The sequence below is a fragment of the Garra rufa genome, chromosome 16 (assembly GCF_049309525.1).
Source record: "Garra rufa chromosome 16, GarRuf1.0, whole genome shotgun sequence".
In the NCBI taxonomy this organism is placed as follows: domain Eukaryota; kingdom Metazoa; phylum Chordata; class Actinopteri; order Cypriniformes; family Cyprinidae; genus Garra; species Garra rufa.
In genome coordinates this window covers 19,015,769-19,036,900 of record NC_133376.1, presented here as the reverse complement: position 1 = coordinate 19,036,900, position 21,132 = coordinate 19,015,769, and the positions used below count along the sequence as shown (strand labels likewise).

The following is a 21,132-nucleotide window of genomic DNA, read 5'->3' as shown; positions in this document are numbered from 1 at the left end:
CTAATGATTTTTGGCATAAAATAAAAATAATTTTGACCCATACAATGTATTGTTGGCTATTATTGCTACAAATATACCCATGCTACTCACATGTTGTTTAATATTCTACAGTATAATTGTTCAATGTATCTTCCCATCCAAAAGGTTTGTTTGGTTTAATTCACAGACAGTTAGACGTCAACAGCATACCAGACACGGTTGACATGTGTGGGTCTGGAATGTTTGGTTTCAGCCTTGTTAGGAGCTCTGAATCACTTATAATATTATGACTGTGATGTAATGAAACTATAATGTTTCTTTTGTGTTCTTTCTCTTCAGGCCATGAATATATACAGCGTAACGCTCAACGGACCTGCTCCCTGGGGTTTTCGGCTTCAGGGAGGCAAGGACTTCAACATGCCCCTGACCGTGTCCAGGGTAAGTGTCTTCCATCTTGGATGTAGCGATGGGTAATAGACATGTTTTGTTTACAGCTAAAGCTGTTAGCTGTTTATAAATGAGGTCATTTGTTCCCTTTAACTTTCAGTTTGACAAATGAACAAGGTGTTTCGCAGACTTCATTTAGTAGCGCGAACCCATCACTCACTTCGATAATGAAGTTTTGCACCATTTCTGTGTCGGTTTACAGTTCCGCCTCTACATGCAGAAAGACATCAAACACAACCTCATAAGGAAATGCAATAGAGCTAATGAGAAAAGTGTGCTCAGTGCTTCGTGAGGTCTATTTCAACACTTGCATTCCTTCGGAAACATGTCACCGCTTGATATCAACGCCGTAAGAAAAGGGCTGTTTCAGAACTCCATTCAGATGGCTCCTCACTCCTCACAAGGATATGTTATGCTTTGTTTAGTTTTCAGCATGCGTTGTTCTCTCTTTAAGGTCATTGAATCTTGCCGTAATGGCACCTCCAATAGAGCATATTGAACAGATCAGGTCCAGACGCAGAATTTCCATTCCTTATATGAGCAGTGTTGTTTGGAGTATACACACAAGCTCGGGTGGCTAGTGCTGTTCTAGGCCTGAAAGGTCATTTCGTATGTATATAAATACTATAGGGACAAATAATGCTACTTGTATGTTTTCTATCTCAGATTAATATACACAGACAACTGTAAGTAAGCCAGTTGTAGGCTGATAAGAAGTTGTAAACATTGCTGGGTGCTGTCATTGTGACATCTGACCAGTGGTGTGTTTCCCAAAAGCATTGTTACCCAGCTGTGGCCACATGTTTAGTTGTTACTCATTACTAATATTTGGGAATTCCAACAACATTATTGCAGACTTGTAAGCTCTTGACCTGTTGCGAGTTTGTTTTTTGTTTTCTCCAACAAAGCATTATACTAGAGTAGTTAAGCAGTGAGTTGCATAATTGTAAAAGAAACACACCTCAGCACAAGTTTTTTTTTTTTTTTTTTTTTGGCTCAAAGTGTTTTATTTTATTAGATTAAGTATTAAAGTCCCCTATTAGGCCATTTTTAAGGTTCCTAATATTGTTTTGGCAGTCTCGTTGGATAGGTTTACAGGCATGTTTTTTTTTTAACGATTCTCAATTGATTCGTTTAAAGCAGTTAAAAGATTCAGTCTCTTTAAACCCCTCCTTTCCGTGAGCCTACTCTGCTCTGATTGGCCAGGTAGTTCATTCTGTTGTGATTGGACTCCCACGCACAGCATGTGTCGGAAATGTTACGCCCATTGCCATAGTTCTGTGTTTTGATTGCTTAATGGAAAATATAAACATCAATTATTTATCATATTTGCAGGTTGTGGTTCTGTGGAACCAGCTGGTCTAAATAAACTGGGTACTGAGCCCTCAAGAGGAAGCGTTTTGTGAATTAGATTAGAGAAGCAGTCATCAGTAAAATGACAGGAACACAAAAAAGATGGAAAAATTTATTTTTACCACTGATTCTTTGCATCCTCTTTGTTCGGAAGTGAAAATAAACTCATTTACCTTCACAGCGTCTTCTCAACATGAAGCTCGAACAAGCTACAGTGTTTAAGGGTGGGTCAAGTTGTTTGCGGCTGGCCAACGTAGAACGTTGAATGCAAATGTGTTACCCTGTGATGTGTAGCCGTCACAGAAGTGGGATTTGAATTACTGACGACTCGTTTCGGCTGTTCAGAGTCGATTCTTTCTTTTGGAAGACAATAACTTTTATTTTCTTTACAACATTGTAGATTGTTTACATTCACATACAGCTACATTACACACAGCATGAAAGGCAGTATTCAAAATGGCATAATAGGGGTGCTTTAAGAAATGTGTCTTTTTCTTTATCTGCATGTGCTTCTAAATAATGATCGATATTGATCAATTGGCTTTTTTGCCATTTTGAGACATAGAGCTATTCCGACTAGCCTGAAGAAGTTACCCGAGGTAGCATTAAGTTTAAAAATTTCCTAAAGCTTTGCCAATTGGTAATGGATGTTTTCATTGATTTTTAAAACCCTTTCACTAAATAATAAGAAAGTGTTTGTCATTTCAGCAATTTTATGTACAGTGCCTTGCGAAAGTATCCATACCCCTTCAATTCCTTTTTTTTTTTTTTTTACATTTTGTGTTGCTGCCTTATGTTAAACTGCTTTAAATTACTTTTTTCACATCAGCCTACACTCCATACACCATAATGTCAAAGCAAAAAAAACAGGTTTTTAACTCCTTATTAAAATAAAAACTTGAATGATTCCATTGCATAGGTATTCATACCCTTATCTGAGACAGTTGAAATTTAGATCAGGAGGATTCATATTGCTTGTAGATGTTACTACACTTGTGGCAAATTCAATTGAATGGGTATGATTTGGAAAGGCACACACAAGAAGGTCTAACAGCTAAAAATGCACATCAAGGCAAAAAAGGGTAAAAAAATTCACACTTAGTCCGAAATGTTTGTATGTGTTTTTCCTTTTTTTTTTTTTTTTTCCCCATTATCATTTCCTATCAAAATGCTTGCTACGAAAACGCAGAAAATCGAACCTGATCCAATTTTTTTTTTTATGACGGACAAACAATTCGGAGGCATTGTGTAAACTGGATTGACACAACGCGTTGTCGTATTTATTTTTTAATGTGCAAATTTTTCGGACGAAAATTTCAGACCTTTACCCTTATTGGAATGCCCTGATGGTCACTCTAGTTGAGCTAACTTAGGAGAAACTTACAGAAGGACAAACATCACTGCAACATTTCTCTAATCTGCGCTTTATGGTGTTGTGGCAAGACTCCATTCTCTTCTCAGTGAAGACGCAGTGTGAAAAAACACTTGGAATTTGAAAAATTCACCTAAGGGACCCTCAGACTGTGAGAAACTAGATTCTCTGGTCTGATAAACCTCAATTCCAAGCATGGAGTTTGAAGGAAACCAGGGACTGCTCATCACCTGCAGAATACCATCTCAAAAGTAAAGTGTGCTGGTAGCAGCCATATGCTGTGGGGCTGGTTTCCAGTGGTAGGGACTCAGGGACTCATCAGAGTGGAAGAAAAGCTAAATGCACCAAAATATTGAGATGGCTTTAATGAAAACCCAGTTCAGAGCATTCAGAACCTCAGACTGGGCAGAAGGTTCACCTTCCAACCGGACAATGAACCTAAGCGCACAACAAGAGTGGCTTATAGACAACTCTGTGAATGTCCTTGAGTGGTCAAACCAGAGCTTGGGGTTGAACCCAATCAAAATTTCTAGAGAAACCTGAAAATGTCTGCCAGACTCCATCTAAACTGACAGAGCCTGAGAGGTGGAGAGAAGAATGGCAGAGAATTGCCAAATGTTGATGTGCAAATTTTGCTGCATCATACCCAAAAAACTTAAGGCTGTAAAGGTGCTTCAACTGAGTTAAGGGTATGAATACTAACGCAATGTACTTATTTCAGTTTTTTTAATACATGTATGAAGTTGTGACCGCTCTGTTTTTGCTTTAATTATGGTGCATGGGGTGTAGATGTGGGGAAACAAGTTATTTAAAACAGTTTAACATAAGGCAGCAACATAACAAAATGTGAGAAAAATGAAGTATGAATACTTTTGCAAGACACTGTATATCTTTTATATGAATATCGGCTCAAGGAAACGATATCAGCTAGATTTTCTCTGTTTTTAGCTTTGCCAGACTTTATGACGTTTTCACCATTTCCGTTGCTTTGTCTGACACTGTCATATAACCTGCAGTCATGTACATCTGTTTAGACTTCAGACGTCTGTCGGCGCTGATGACTTGCACTAACACTCCCTTAAATGTCTGCTTCACTCAAAATGGTGACTTCATCCGTCAGTGTGAGAGCCGGTCGTAAAGCCGCCTGCTGCCGCCAGATGTTATGCAATAGCAGAAGCGTGTCTGTGCGTGTCATTCTTAACCTGATTTAGCTTCTCATAAAGCACAGTGCAGGATCTTGTGTTTATGAAGAATGATTTCATTACAGGATTGAACACATACCGGCATCTCCTCACGCTAGAGCTAGCACGGCAAAAATGATGCCTATCATTTTAGAAATGGCTATCTTCTGATTTTTGAGTAAAACTGCAGGAGCCACATCAGCATTCCTTCAAAGAAATGGAAAATTGATAAAAGTAAGAGAGTAAGAGATATGTCAGTTATTCACTTTATAGTTCAGTGGCTCTTTATGCAAGGCCTCAAAATGACTGCTGTAAAGCACCAAACTGCCATGTTATCACCGTTTACTACCTCAATCCTAATCACATGACCTGCACTGGAACGTGCCGTGGGTTTGACACATCACCGTAAAATAAACACTTCAATCCTCAGTCGCCCCCTCACCTCTTGACAGACGTGAAAATGAATTTTCAAAGGAATGTTGCAGCCAGACGGCTTCCTGTGTTCAGGTTGACATCAGCGAGTTATTAGTGTGACAGGAGGTGAATCATTAGGTGTGTTTGTTCTGTCGTTTGCGATTACACTATGCAGTTAAAGGTGATTTGTTAGTCTGATATGAAGGGCGGCGGTTCATTCATCTTGACAAAAGTCTACGCCCTCTTCTTACAGTTCCGAACTGTTGAGTTATGCAGTGTTAAATCACGCTGTGTCTAAACAGGTCATGAGGTAATGAAGATATGCTCTGTCCATAGGTTCTAGTGGAGTAATTTGTAGACGGGTGGTCTGTTTCTCCCCCTTCTCCTCAATGGGAGAACAAAGAGGTTAAAGAGTGAGGTTTTATAGGCTTAGGAGCATAAGGCCGGCCATTCAAACAGGAGAGTGATGAAATGGAACAGTGGTTTATTTATAGAAACGGCTTGAAAATTTGCTGTTATACACAATAATTAGTGGTGCTTGCTAAGGATTTGAACAAACCACTAATCGTCTGTTTTAAACTGTGTCGTGTAACACATCCTGCATCGTTTGTGCTTGAAAGATAGTCGTTGAGGAGATGTATTGTTTTTGTCTAAACATGCACTGTAATCCCATAAGGATAGGGGGTAGGTCACCAAAAAAAAAAAATCTGTCTTCATTTACTTACCCTCATGTCATTCCAAATGTTCATGTCGTATCAATGATACTGAAAGTGTTTTTCCATTGAAAGTTCAGGTAGACAAAACAAAGGCGTTGTAAAACAAATCCAAATGAATCAAAAAGTTTAATCCAAGTCTTGCAAAGAGATGCAATAGCTTTATATAATGAACAGATATCAAGACATCATTTTTGGATCTTTTAGGTTTTGATTACCTGGACTTATACCTGGATTTAAATTTAAATAAAAGAAATAGCATAGCTGCTGTTCTAACCAAGCAAAAAATTATGTGTTCCACCCAAGCACAAGAATGATAATGTGTATTGGATCAGATATAACTGAAGAGTACAAGGTTATGTGTGTCATTATGTGAGGGTTTAGCTAAAGAAATTAGTCTTTAATCTAGATGTGAACAGAAAGTGTCTGAACCCCGAATGCTATCAGGAAGGCTATTCCAGAGTTTGGAAGCCAAATGCGAAAAAGCTATCTTACAGTTGAGGTCAAAAGTTTACATACACCTTGCAGAATCTGCAAAATGTTAATTATTTGATCAAAATAAGAGGGATCATACAAAATGCATGTTTTTTATTTAGTAGTACTGACCCGAGTAAGACATTTCATATAAAACACATTTACATATAGCCCATAAGAGAAAATAATAGCTGAATTTATAAAAATTACTCCGTTCAAAAGTTTACATTCACTTGATTCTTAATACTGTGTTGTTACCTGAATGATCCACAGATGAGTTTTTTGTTTTGTGATAGTTGTTCATAAGTACCTTGTTTGTCCTGAACAGTTAAACTGCCCGCTCCTCTTCAGAAAAATCCTTCAGGTCCCACGACATTCTTTGGTTTTTCAGCATTTTTGTATACTTGAACTCTTTCCAATAATGACTGTATGATTTTGAGATCCTTCTTTTCACACTGAGGACAGCTGAGAGACTCAAATGCAACTATTACAGAAGATTCAAATGCTCACTGATGCTTCAGAATGAAACATTAAGAGCCAGGGGTGTAAACTTTTTGTATTTGAAGATCAGGGTAAATTTAACGTTTGTCTTCTGGGAAACATGCAAGTATCTTCTGATATGGCAAAATAGGAAAAATATACACATCTTCATTTTGTTCAAAAGTTACCCCCTGGCTCTTAATGCATAATTTTTCCTTTTGGAGCATCAGTGAGAATTAGTTGAATAGTCCCTGAGTGTAAAAAGATGGATCTCAAAATCATAGTCATTGTTGGAAAGGGTTCAAATACATAAAAATGCTAAAATAATTTGTGGGACCTGACAGATTTTTTTCTAAAGAACAGTGGGAAGTTTAACTGTTCAGGACAAACAAGGGACTCATGAACGACTATTTATATATTTAAAAAAAACACAGCTGTGGACCATTTAAGTAACAACACAATATTAAGAATCAAGTGTATGTAAACTTTTGAAAGGGGTTATTTTTATAAATGAATATTATTTTTTTTCTTGTGGACTATATGTAAACATCTTTTATGTGAAATATCATGTTCAGGTCAGTACTAAATAAAAAAAAAATAACATGCATTTTGTATGATCCCTCTTATCTTGGTGAAATAATTAAGATTCTGCAAGGTTAGGGCTGGGCGATAATTCGATAACGATAATTATCACGATATAGTTGTTGTTGTTTTTTTCGATAAAACGATAATGACAGTTCGATAAGCGCTCGATAATGTTTACGCACTATGCGTAACGCTGCGCAGGCATTTTGCTGCCCGCACTTCCGGATGCCGCACACAGTAATTAATTTACAGCCACAGGGCTCTACAGTGAGACCATTTCACTCGCATTTGCGACTAAAAATTAGTACGTGCGACTGTAAAAAAAAATGTTTAGGAGCACCATGTGCGACTGACCCCATCAGCATATTTGCGTTTGCGTTGAGGGGAGCTTCAAAGGTTTCTACGTGTTTTTGCAACGCTGAGTAATGTATCACAGACAGATCTCACGAATCCTTTCATAAATAAAGTGTAGAGAGAGTGTATATAAGAGACTGATTGTGCAGTAAAGAGAGCGTCGTTGTTTATAATAGAGCTTTGTGATATCGCGAACTAAGATGAGTGACAGCTTTTAATAATTTTTAAGGGAGTTTGTAAATGAGATATTGATCTGATACAGCAATTAAATAAACAAGAAGTTATTAAGTGACTTACATTATCTGACTACAATTTTGCTCTATTTCATCGTCAAAAGTAATCTGAAACAAGTCACAACTGCGCGCATCTCCATTCAAACACAGCGGTGTTTTGTTTATGAATGAAACGTGCGTTTTTAAACGAATCTAGTGAAATGATTCAATTTCCCATTCATAAAGAAAGTCACTTGCTTTATTCCCGAATGAACCATCCGTTCGAACGAATCAAATGAATGATATGATTCAGTAATTAAATCAGTGTCTTACCGCCACCTGCTGGCAGATCTGTTCAATTATTTTAATCTTTAATATTTCTGTATTCAAAATGTTTTATTTAAAACATTAATCTCAACATGAATTTATGATAATTTTGATTGCACTCATGGCACCTCTGAGCCTCATTAAACATATGAAAAGGTAAAAACAAAGGTAAAAAACAAAATTCCCCTGTAAATCACTTTGAGGAGTCAAATATCACATCGTAATAGGAAGGCAAAAAAATTTTATCAGAGTTTTGATTATTGTTTAGAATGTGGTCCTAAATTTTTTAGGTTAGCAAGAAAAGTAAGCGTAGAGCCCTGAGCCATTATTTTTTATTTATTTATATATATATATATTTTTTTTTTATACAAAATGTGCTAAATCAGCTGCACAAAGGGATTGGCATGCTGAAAAGATTTGTCTATTCTTATTTTTGTTGAATGATAAATATAATTAAAAATCACTGTGCATTTACAGTCAGAGCTTGTGTTGTATCATATTACAGTTCTTATTTTTTTATAAAAACGTTTTATATATATTCTATTAATATTAATAATATTGTATTCTATTGATGTTGATTTTACTAGTAATATTCTAATCTGTATTCTACCTCAATTGATCATTGTTTGGAAAGTATTTGTCATGTTCTGACAATAAGCCATAAATAATAATATTTAACTGTCCAGTTTTTCTTTCATTCAGGAGTAAAAATCTGCCTTTAAAATGGATAGATATAAAGATTTGACATTTATCGTGATAATTACCGATATCGACTGATATGAAAAAAATTACCGTGATAATTTTTTTTGCCATATCGCCCAGCCCTATGCAAGGTGTATGTAAACTTTTTTCCTCAACTGTATGTAATAGCAAAAGTCCAGAGTTTTGCGACCTTAGGGAGTGTGATGGATTGTAGCATGTAGGTAAACCATTTAGGGCCTTATAAGTAATAGTAATATTTTGTAAACTGATATTTTGTAGACTGTAAAATTGGGGTAATATCGTATTTTCTTGACCTGGTAAGGACTCTAGCAGCTGCATTTTGGACAACCTGTAGCTTGTCTTAAGGTCATAAATGTCTGAACTAGTTTGTTTATGGGATGGAAACTAATCCCATATTTTCTAATAATATTACCAAGGGGCAACATGTATATTTAAAATAGCAGAGGGCCTAAGACAGATCCTTGCGGCACTCCGTACTTTAATGGCATAAATTAATTAATTAAATGCATTTTGAAAATGAACCAAAGTCTTATGGGTGCAGCATTTAGAGCAACATGAAGGTGAGTAAATATGATGACAATTTTCATTTTTGGGTGAACGGTGCCTTTAAAGGAGGGCCCGAGCTATATTTAGTGCATGTCTTTGGTTTGGCCTCTTTTGACTTGATCCATTAGTTAACCACCTAGTAACACCCTAGAAACCACATAATGCGCTAAAAACCCACCCCAGTCTCTTGTTACTACAGTCTAGCATTATCAGCGATTGTGTTTTTTCCCATGTCATAGGGATTCAGCTCATCAACTGATGGTATTTGAAATCTGGATTGGCCTTAATATTTCTCAGAGCATTTCCCTTTATTCCTCCTTTCCTCCTCCTCCTCCTCCTGTTCTCTTTCCATTGCACACATCGGCACATTTCTTCAACATTCCTGGGATTTTAACGCTGCTGTCCTATTCCTGGCAACAAAGCAGTCCTTTGTCTACTTTTGCACCCACTATCCATTAATGTCTCAAGTCATTCCCAAAACCAGATGACATGGTTCTTGGACCTCAAAGGAATACTTTCCTGGTGAAATCAATGAGTGAGTAAAACCTACAGATGACGGATGGATCTGCGTGTACTAGCTATGAAATCCATAGTCATTTTAGTGTACAAATGTTTTGATTTGTTTTTGCTTAGTTGGATGTCCATCTGGTTTGCATTAGCAGGCAACATGCCATTCAGCTGAAATTAAACACAACTGCAATTATAAAATTATATATGATGCAATCTTTAGAAGATTAGAGAGCAGTTTGAGTTTTTCTTTTGTGATTTGTTCCCTGGGGTTGCAGCTCTGTGACGTTAAGCCGAACTGAGGCTGGTTTTCTCCCTTGATGAAGACATTTATTACTTTGTGCATGTAACTCTGGAGGTTAGAGACCCCATAAAATTAAAGTTCGAGTTTTGTGGCTTTTAGTCAATGCCCGTTAGCTTTGAGGCCATCTACATGCTAGTGTGCTCTTAAAAGTTGGTTTAATCCAGTTTATTGAAGATATAAGAGTTTAAAGTCTTTTTATTGAAGGAAAACAGACCTTAAATGCTGATGACTTGGTTTAGAAGGAAGCCTTTGTGTTCAATGATGCATATATTTGTTATTTGAACAGTAATATTGTGAAAGATTATTACAATTTAAAATAACAGTTTTCTATTTTAATATGCAATTTATTCCTGTGTTGGCAAAGCTGATCCTATTATATTTGTTGCTCAAGAAACATTCCTTTTTTTTAATGCTGAAAATGTTTATAACACTTAATATTTTTGTGTGAATACCCTTTTTTTAGGATTCTTGATGAATAAAAAAGTTCATAAGAACGGCTTTTGCTTGAAGTAGAAATCTTTGTAACACTATGAAGTACAATTAAAGTCAAAAGTTTACATACACCTTGCAGAATATGCAAAATGTTAATTATTTTACTAAAATAAGAGCGATCATGCAAAATGCATGTTATTTTTTATTTATTACTGTTGTTAGGTTATGATCCACAGCTGTTTTCTTGTTCAGTGATATTCATGATTGTTCATGAGTCCCTTGTTTGTCCTGAACAGTTAAACTGCCAGCTGTTCTTCAGAATAATCCTTTAGGTCCCACAAATTATTTGGTTTTTCTGTATTTTTGTGTATTTGAACCCTTTCCTACAATGCCTGTACGATTTTGAGATCCATCTTTTCACACTGAGAACAACTGAGGCACTCATATGCAACTATTACAGAAGGTTCAAATGCTCACTGATGCTCCAGAAGGAAAAACAATGCATTAATGGCTGGGGGTGTTAACTTTTGAATAGAATGAAGAGGTGTACATTTTTCTTATTTTGCCTAAATATTATATATGTTTTCATTTATTACTGTCCTTCATAAGCTACAGAAGATACTTACATGTTTCCCAGAAGACAAAATAAGTTAAATTTACCCTGATCTTCAAAAAGTTTTCACCCCCAGCTTTTAATGCATAATTTTTTCTTCTAAAGCATCTGTGAGCATTTGAAACTTCTGTAATAGTTTCATATGGAGTCCTTCAGTTGTCATCAGTGTGAACAGATAGATCTCAAAATCATACAGTCACTGTTGGAAAGGGTTCACTTCAAATACACAAAAATGATGAAAAACTAAAGAGTTTGTGGGACCTGAATAATTTTTTTTGAAGAACAGCAGACAGTTTACCTGTTCAACTCATGAACAACTATCACTAAACAACAAAAAACACAGCCGTGGATCATTCAGGTAACATCACAGTATTAAGTGTATTTAAACATAATTTATGCAGGTCTTATTCAGGTTAGTACTAAATAAAAAAACATGCATTTTTTTATGATCCCTCTTATTTTGGTAAAATAATTAACATTTTGCAGATTCTAAAAGGTGTATGTAAACTTTTGACTTCTACTGTATATTTATTTGCTTTTGGAGGGCTTGTTAGCTGGCATGGCAGTGGCTGCTCTATGATACCTCTGAAGACGGTTTGGTTTGAAGTTTGGCTCTTACATCCAAGATATTTATGGCTCACTCGTATCAGCTGACGCAATTGCACTGAGGCCCAGAGTCTTACAGCCCCCCATAAGGAAATGGAAAGTGAAATGCGGCAATGATTTTAACGGTCAGTACAAGGGTGGTCTTTAGGGTCACCACATAAACTTTCAGCGGCATGAAGGACAAAAGAACAGGCCGCAGCGTGTCTGAGGGAGAAATTTGTAAATGGGCCATGATTTTAAAGACTGTTTAGCATTAGATATCCGGAGCATGTTTAGGAACTGTCTGTTGAAATGTTTGTGGGGTTTTATTGTTGATTGTGACCCATATCATCCACCCCTTGAACATCTAATATGACTGCCATCCTCGTTTTTAGCTGTTTATACGAGTTTATTTTCTTGTGCCGTCCTGCATATTAATGTCAGAAGGTTTAAGGTTTCTCAACTCTTCCCCCTTTGACTTGTAAAAGGTCTTAGCACAGCACTTTACTGCCACCAGACTCAAGTCAAGGAACAGCTGGGCTCTGAACTTGAGCCAGGAACACAGGTGGTCATGTCCATCAGCTTTATCTGCATACTCAACCATCCACATTTCTCTTGTCTTCTTGCTTTCTCTTTTGTGTCTCAATCTTTTTTTCTTGTTTTCCCATGTGTTTATTTTTAAAATAACAGTGCTCCCAAAAATGTGGGAAAAAAAGCTAACCTGTATTTTTTTTTTTTTCTTCCATAAACCACAAATGGATGTTTGGCAAGTTGCACTGCTCTTTCCCATTGCAAGAGAATAATAAGCAGGATCTGTTAAGCTCTAAAGTGACAAAACACCACCAGTATTGTTCGCTCTGTATATCCCTTAAACCAAACAGACTTGATGTATATGGTGCTTTTTGACTTTTTGAAAGCAAACCTTTTTAATTGTGTTTTAAAGGCATAGTTTTAAGGCAAAAATTTAAATGACCCCATGATTTACATACCCCCAAGCCGTCCTAGGTGTATATGACTTTCTTCTTTCAGGCGAATGCAAACGAGTTATATTAAAAATGTCTTGGTTCTTCATAATAGCAGTAAATGGCTGTTGAGATTTTGAAGTCCAATAAAGTGCATCTATCCATTATGTGAAAAAAAAATGCTCCACATGGCTCTGGCAGGTTAATATAATATCTAGCTTCCGCTAACTGTGCCATTCACTGTCATATGCATGTTCATGAGCAAGTGACGTTCCAGCATATGATGAAGGATGTAGGTGTAGCATGAGCTTTGGTGAGAATATGCTAGTTTCGTGAGAACCAAGATTTGTTTACAGAAAAGGAAAACCAGTCTCCTCTTGGCTTATATCAAAATCCTCCAACATTTTTCGTTGTAAATTCTTGTTTTTGCTTGTCTCAATGTGCTTCGGCATTCGTCACCTAGTTTGCCTATCTCTCTCATGAATGAACATACCACAGTTAGCGGAAGCTAAAGAGTATGGTTTATAAATATAGTTTTAAATATACATGTCTTTCTTACACAAACACAATGCTTTGCTTCAGAAAGCCTTTATTAACACTCCGAAGCCATGTGGAGCACTTTTTATGATGGATAGATGCACTTTATTGGGCTTCAAATTCTCAACATCCGTTCACTGTCATTATAAAGCCTAGAAGAGCCAGGACATTTTTTAGTATACTGTAACTCCGATTGTATTCGTTTTAAAGAAGAAAGTCATAATCACCTGGCTTGAGGGTGAGGTAAATCATGGGGTTATTTTCATTTTTGGATGAACTATCCCTTTAAATCACGGTCAAAACTCACAATTAGGTTTTTTTTTCTAAATGGTTCAAGACTAACATTAGGGTGAGTAAATAATGACAAAATGTTAAAGGGTTAGCTCACCCACAAATTAAAATTAGCCCGTTATTTACTCACCCTCAAGCCTTCTTAGGCGTATATGACTTTCTTTTTTCAGACAAATCCAATCGGAGTTATATTAAAAAATATCTTGGTTCTTTCAAGCATTATCATGGCAATAGGCAGATGTTTCTCTCAAAACAATTCCAATAATGTGCATCCATCCATAATAAAAAGTGCCTCGCACGGCTCCGGGGGCCTCCTGTAGTGAATCGATGCATTTTTGTGAGAAAAATGTCCATATTTAAAACGTAATAATCACTTTAATTAGCTTTTGCTCACTGTTGTACACGGAAGCCGTTCCGGATGGATGACGTAGGACATCAGTGTTGTGCCTGTGAGTCTTGTGAAAACCAACATTTGTTTACAGAAGCAAAGTTTCCTTACTTTAGCAGAGGAAAACCAGTCTCCTCTTTGCTTGTATCGAAATCCTCTGACATTCTTCTTTACAAATCCTTGTTTTGTACTTCTAATCTGTAAACGTTGTTTTGTTTTGATCTTTCCCCTCATCCGTCCACGTTCGTCACTTCTGAATGGCGCATATGCAATGGGGACATCCTATGTCATCCACCCAGAGCTGCTTCTGTGTACAACATTGAGCACAAGCTAGATTTAAAGTGATTATTATGTTTTAAATATGGATATTTTTCTTGCAACCACGCATTGAGACCATTATTCACCCCTCAATGCTGTGTGAGGCACTTTTTATTATGGATGGATGTGCTTTAATGGACTTGTTTTGACCTGTTGAAGAGAAACACCTGCCTATTGCCTTGATAAAGCTTGAAAGAGCAAGGATTTCTTTTTTTTATGTAACTCTGATTGGATTTGTCTGAAAGAAGAAAGTCTCATATACCTAAGATAGCTTGAGGGTGAGTTAAAAATGGGCTAATTTTTATTTCTGGGTTGAACTAACCCTTTAATTTTTATGATTAACTCTCTCTTTAGGACCTCTTCTGGTCTGGTCTGTTTCCTGTGTGTCTGCCAAAGTGCTACACCTGGTGGAGGACTTTCTGTGGGTTTGTTATTCAGACCCCAGCCATTTCCTCATGATGTCCTGACGACGTCACAGTGCTTCTTATGTTTCATAAATATTTGCATCGTCTCAAACAGGCTGTTGAGGGCAGAGGCCCGAGGACAATAACTTTTGTTCTCTTCCCCCACTGCTGTCCAACTCCAGATTCCTATTCAGAGCTCAGCAGAGAAGACTTGTAAATGTTTGTTGAAGTGAATGGCAGGCGGCCAAGACAGGAAATGTGGTAGAACTTGGAGAATGGAGGGATAGGGAGTCTGAAATGTCCAGGGCAGATGTTAAAAGTTTGCATATAGCTTTATATAGATATGAGGGCAGACCATGTGCATTGCATTCATCTACAAGCCAACAGCAAAAAGCTGGATCTCATTAGGGTGTTACCACCGAATGTCTTATTATGTTATTACACACACTAAGTGCAATTAATGATGCACAGCATTTTGCATTTTGAGTTGCTTTTATTTGTCGCCAAATGTGGTGATGCTGTTGGACTCCACAAGGTCAGGGTTTCGCATATGCTTGTTAACCCTGCTGGTAGATGTCGAAACTACACCGTCTCTGTTTCCTGAAGCATTGATGGCCATGTATGGGCCATTCTACAGAATTAGCCCAAGCTGATGCCCCTGGACCAAAAAATGGATTTAGAAAGCATTTAAGTATTCAAATCTTAGATGTTTACTAAAATCCTTCTATTATCTATTGAAACCCAAATAATATTAGTAAGCTTAATAAATATAAAATCATAATTTATTGGGTCCTTTCAATGGTGGCTATCCCGAACCCTAACCCCTAATCTTTTTGATTCTTTTAAAAAGTGAATATAATATTTTATATTTTTTTGGAAATTTTGAAACTTGAAATGAAATCTGTCCCATATTTTCATGTCACTACCGAAACAGTGTATGTTTTAGTCCATTGGCTGAAACTGATTTTAACTACACCCCTACATTTGTGATCAGGAAATATTTGTGTCTCTCTCTCATAGCTACATGGTTGGTAGATAGACGCCATCACTTTGAGGTAAATGTTTAAAAGTCTGAAAAATCTGTGTGTAACTAAAGGAATGTTACTACCAAACACCTTTTTTCTGCAATTAAACACATTTTTTGGAAGTTATTAAATAACATTTAGTTTTTATATGTGTTCCACTGTTTAGAACTGCGTTCGTTAACCATGTGCTGATTAGCATTTTTGAGCTAGGTTTAAAAGTACCTAAAATTGTCACTACCGAAACATTTGGTGGAGTTTCAATAGTGGCGTCTTTTTTTTTTTTGGGGTGTTATTCCATAAATTTGTCACTACCAAAACAGTCACAACCAAAATGTCCTCATTTTGTAACAAAAGGGAACACACAATCCTCATATTTGAGGGAAATAAACAAAATCTTAGTATGGTTATGCAGGTTTTGTGTGTGTGTTTTAGTAGTGTTTTAGTATGTAAGCTGGAATTTTGTGGTCACTACCAAAACATTACTGTCACTACCGAAACATGGGATGTTTTGTCAGAAATGAAGTATACTGAATTATCAGCTAAGGTGTTATGATAGTTTTTGGTTCGATGTATATTTAAACTAATAAATCCTTAACTTTGAAATCGGTATGATCAACGTTTTGCCTTTCACAAAGAAAAATTGGATTCAAAATACAACAAATCTCAAATTATACATGGAAATATTGTTAAAATGTAATTGTAATTGATTTACCTCAGAAAAATGTTAATAAATTGAGCAGATAGATAGATAGATAGATAGATAGATGTAAGCTAAATCTTAATAGATCAATATAACCCCTGTGTTTCGGTAGTGACAAATTTGGGAGAAGGACAAAAAACAAAAAAATAAAAAAATACAATATGAGAATTAACTGCACAATATGTACCTTGGATAATATACAATTTGCATGCATATTTTATTTTTTTTTAGAAAAAAAACACATTTTTTCAAGACCTTTCTAGCTCTGACTTTGGACAAATTCTGTTGAATGGCCCATATAAGCAGAGCAAATACAGTTCAAATGAAATGCTAACAGATATCCTTTCTGTTTAGGTCAAGAAAACCGCAGGAGTGTACCTTTTAGCTTAGAATGGGGCTCTAATCGTTCCTATTTACCGTTTCTGTAGGAGTTTTGAGCAAAGTTTCCTCATAAATGTTAAACGCGAACGGAAATCTTGCTGAACCGCTTGCCAGATCAACAATAGGTCAGAAAATTCCTCCAAAACTTGGCAGAGCTTGCATGGTTTGGAATGAACGTTCACAATTTTTATATGGCAGCTCTGTTTGGCAGAATCTTGGGTCTGGATTGTGTGCCTTATCATCAGAGTGTGTCATTCAAGTTGTTCACACTTTTCTCCGTAGTAATCTGAAAGTGTCACTGCTCTTATTTTCCCAGAAGGCATCAGAGACGGGCTGTCTAAGTCTTGGAGTTTGACATTTTGGTTTAGCTATTGCAATAGTGAACGAGCGATAAGCCTAGTTCTGTGATTTATGTTCTTCTATGCTTGGTGATACACATGTGAATGTGTCATGTCTAGGAACGCATGAGTCACACAGAACGTCATTTCCCATTCTTGAGGTACACAGAGTCCAGACAGCAGTAGAATATTTTCCATGTTCCAAAATTTGGATGTTCATTTCCATGTAACGCCGGCACTATTTCCCTACATTCTCTTCACTTTCCCTTTTGGGCGATGCCGCGGGCCTTTTTCTGAGTGATTTATATGCTGTGGCTCACTTCATTGCCAAGTCAGTCTTATCTGAAAACTCTGCACAGTAAGACTGTAAAAGTCAATGCTGCGTTAAAGTGCTGGATTATTTTAGGCTTGCTTTTTTGTTATGATGAAGGGTTTATCAACACTATTGTGAGTTCTTTGTCTGGGCTATAGACTTCACTTCCTCTCAGGTGTGTTTGTTCTTGTGCGGTTGGGTTTGATTGATTGGAAGGTGCTGCTTCTTTCACTGCAGTGGCTTTAGAGTTGACATGGAGTTGAATGGTTGAATAGCTCAGCTTGAGGTGTGGTTGGCTAATGTCCTTTTTTAGCTGATCTAGCTTTTAAATCTAATGCTTGTGTCGTTTATTCAAGCTGATGTAACCAAAGTGTTTTTGAATGCTTGTAATGTTGATTAAACAGTGACAAAGGACTTGATAGAACAGGTTTGCAGGTTTAGAGAAATGTTCCCATTACTAATCTTCTCATTTGCTGCTGGCCTACTTAAGCACAGAGCCCTGAATTTAGAATCTTCAGAATCTGGGTCAAATTATAATAATTTCAGCAGCTTTTTTATATATATATATATATATACATATACATACATACATACTACAAAGAAGTTTATTCCTTTTGGAAATTCATACAGGTGGTTGAGGCAGACTAACTATTGTTATAGTTATATGCTGCCAGCGTTAATTTCGCATTATTTATATGGCATTATAGTTTTTTATTAGTATTTTAATTTAATTTGTAGTCATTTTGTTATTTGCGTTTTCAATTTTTAGTAGTTTAAATTAATTTTAAATCCAGTTTTAGTTATTTGCAAGGAAATATTTCAAAATGTTAATTTAGTTTAGGTTTATTTAAGACTTATATTTCATTTTAGATTTGTTTCAATTGACAAATATTTTTTTATAATATACATTTTATTTAATGATGCTAATAGGGCCCTATGATTTCCGCGATGCGAAAAAAGCGGACAGAATTGTGGAATTCAGTCATAAAAATTTAATTTACAGTATAACGTGGAATGTCATGGAATTTGCCTAATTTTGGAGTAAATCAAAAGTATGTTAGTACACTTAAATCTAACGTGATATGGACTAGTGTACACGTATACTGAAGCTCTAGTAAAGCTTGCAGTGTTTTCAGCCTCTGCCGCCTCAATATATGAGTACATGAACAAATAAACAAAATCTCTAGAACTGTCACTTTATGAGCATTTTACTGTTTCTTTTGAGAAAAACTATTGTCATATCATATACAAACAGAAACTTATTCACAGCAACCCGTCAGAACAAAATTAAAGTTTGTATATTACTTAATGTACTGATAGTACTATAAATAATAATAAACTATTAATTTAAGGGATATTTACCAGAAAAACGTAAATACACAACACAGTATTTCTGAGAAAAAAAAGAACATATTTAATAATAAATTAATTCTTAATAATATCAAATAATTAGAATTGCTTTTTATTTACTTTTTATAAAAAAAGCATGAAACCATTAAAATGGAATCCAGGAAATGAATGTAAAACAGAATTTAACTGAATTTAAGGGGAAAAAAAACATTTCATAGGGCCTTAAAAATGTAATTTTGTTTAAATTTGTAATACTTTTAAACTACTATTAAATTGTGTAAGTTTCATGATTTCAATTAATCAGATATGCTTTTTGATGTAAAATTTTTCATGTAACCATTAAAACAGAGTCTAAAAAAATTTAAAAGGAAAAAATTGTTGCCCCCGACTAAAGATTTTTCTGGTCAGCTAGTAGTCGTTCATTTTAGGCATTTGTCGACTAGAAGTCGCATGTTTATTAATAAACCATATAATTCATAATAATGAGCCTTTAATTGCCTACATAGCCTAATAAGCGCTCAAGCGCATGGAAACAAAGCTTGCCACAGCACATTGGCAAATATAATAATTATAAATGTGTCAGGCAAAAACAGGAAGCTGTGTTAACATTTTCATAATTTAAACTAGCACTATCTTTGTTTTCAGCTTAACTTGGGGGGGTGAACACTTTTGGCTTTGGCCATTAAACATCCACCTAGTAACTTCCCAGAACACCTTGGCAATATTCTTTAAAACACTCTTTATTTTATTTTACCCTGGCAACCACTTTAACACCCCATATTGTGTTTATGTTCCCGGCACCATTCACATTTTCTTCAAAAAATGTCAAAATCTGGTTTAGATTTGAAATGTTTAGAGTTTTAGTCATCTACTTACACTTCATTACATACGGATTGACTAATGTCTGTTCTCTTTGACTGTTTCAGCTGACCCCAGGCGGTAAGGCAGCCCAGGCCGGAGTGGGTGTCGGGGATTGGTTGGTGTCCATCTCTGATGCTAATGCAGAGGAGATGACCCATGTGGAGGCACAGAACAAGATCAGAGCCGCAACCGACTCCCTGGCTATCACTTTGAGCAGGTACACGCACACACTTACCTTACTCATCGGCTTTGAGTTTCAGTATCACATGAAGGGAGAGAGGATGACTTTGCAGGAAATTGAGTTCTTTGGTTAATACATCACTGTTAACCCTTTTATTACTGTCTTGAAAGACAGACTGATTTTTACAACAGTAGAAACAACAAAACAGAGATACTCAGGCGTTTACAACTGTGATTACTTCAAAGAACCTTGGAGCAGATTCCTGGACTTAATTCCTAGACTCCATTTACTTCAGTTAATAGATACAATAGTTAATAGTACAGTAGTCAACATTTAAAGTGGATCAAAACCTCTCATCAAAGTTGTCCTAAAACGAAATATCCGTTCTTGTCTTAAACAACTTTAAACTTTTTTTGATCCACTTCAAATGTTGACTACAATATTTTGGTACTCCTGCTAATTTAATTGTCTGTTTTTTGGTGGGTTACTATTGTTTTGTTTAGAATGCCAAAAACATTGCCCATAGAGTGCAACAGTCCAGTCCAGAAAAAAAAAATCCCATTTTTTTTTAAATAAAGAAATTTATTTGTAGTGATGCCATTGCCATCTAAAACTACCACTAAGACAAACCTCCCCTTATAGCACTGTTTCAGTGGATTTTTATTTTTAATTAACATATAGCTTAACATGCTGCGCCAAAGATTTGTAAAATACATTGTGTTATTGTTCGATTTTTTTTTTATTGAAATGAAATTGAAAATAAAAAATGAAATGAATTAAAAGTTAAAATGAAATGAAATCTAAAAATATTTACAAACATTTAAATAAAACAAGTTTAAGTATTAAAATTACTAAAGCTAAAAATAAAAGCAATTAAACAAATTACTAAAACTTAAAATGTATACAAAAAATATTAAGAAATACAAAAAACAAAACAAAACAAAACAGAAATAATACAAAAATAACAGCAAATGTATCATAAGCACATGTAATAGTAGTAGTAGTAATAATAATAATAATAAATTCTTGGAGCTGGAATATATAATACAAGCACATAAATTGTTATAATTGTTGTTATTATGAATTATATTTGTTTTCAGTTGTATTTTTTTGTCATGATTTATCTTGCAGCTGGTTTGTTTGGTTTCTAGAAATAAAGTTGAAATTAAGCTAAATGAAATAAAAATATTAAATGTATATACTAACAAAATAATAATAATAATAATAATAATAATAATTATTATTATTATTATTAATTATTAATTATTATAATTAATGGCTTACTGTTGTAAACAAATATCTAAAACTATACTAAAACTACTAAAGCTAAAACTTGCTAGCTAAAATTAAAAAATAAATAAAGCAAAATTGCTCAAACTTAAAAATAAAACTTAAAAATATTACAATACCATAACAATATATAAATAATACAAAAATAACAATGAATGTATTATATAAGCACATAAATTGTTATAATTGTTG

The 21,132-nt window shown here is 35.4% G+C and overlaps 1 protein-coding gene across 2 annotated transcripts in view; it reads left to right on the top strand.

The window, feature by feature from the left end:
* pdlim7 (PDZ and LIM domain 7) overlaps positions 1–21,132 on the top strand; it is a 65,177-nt gene that overhangs the window by 5,601 nt on the left and 38,444 nt on the right. For both annotated transcript variants that reach the window (XM_073820491.1, XM_073820490.1), the window contains exons 2-3: positions 319–417; positions 19,535–19,686. In XM_073820491.1, the coding sequence (XP_073676592.1) occupies positions 319–417; positions 19,535–19,686 (251 nt within the window). The remainder of the gene's footprint in view (positions 1–318; positions 418–19,534; positions 19,687–21,132) is intronic.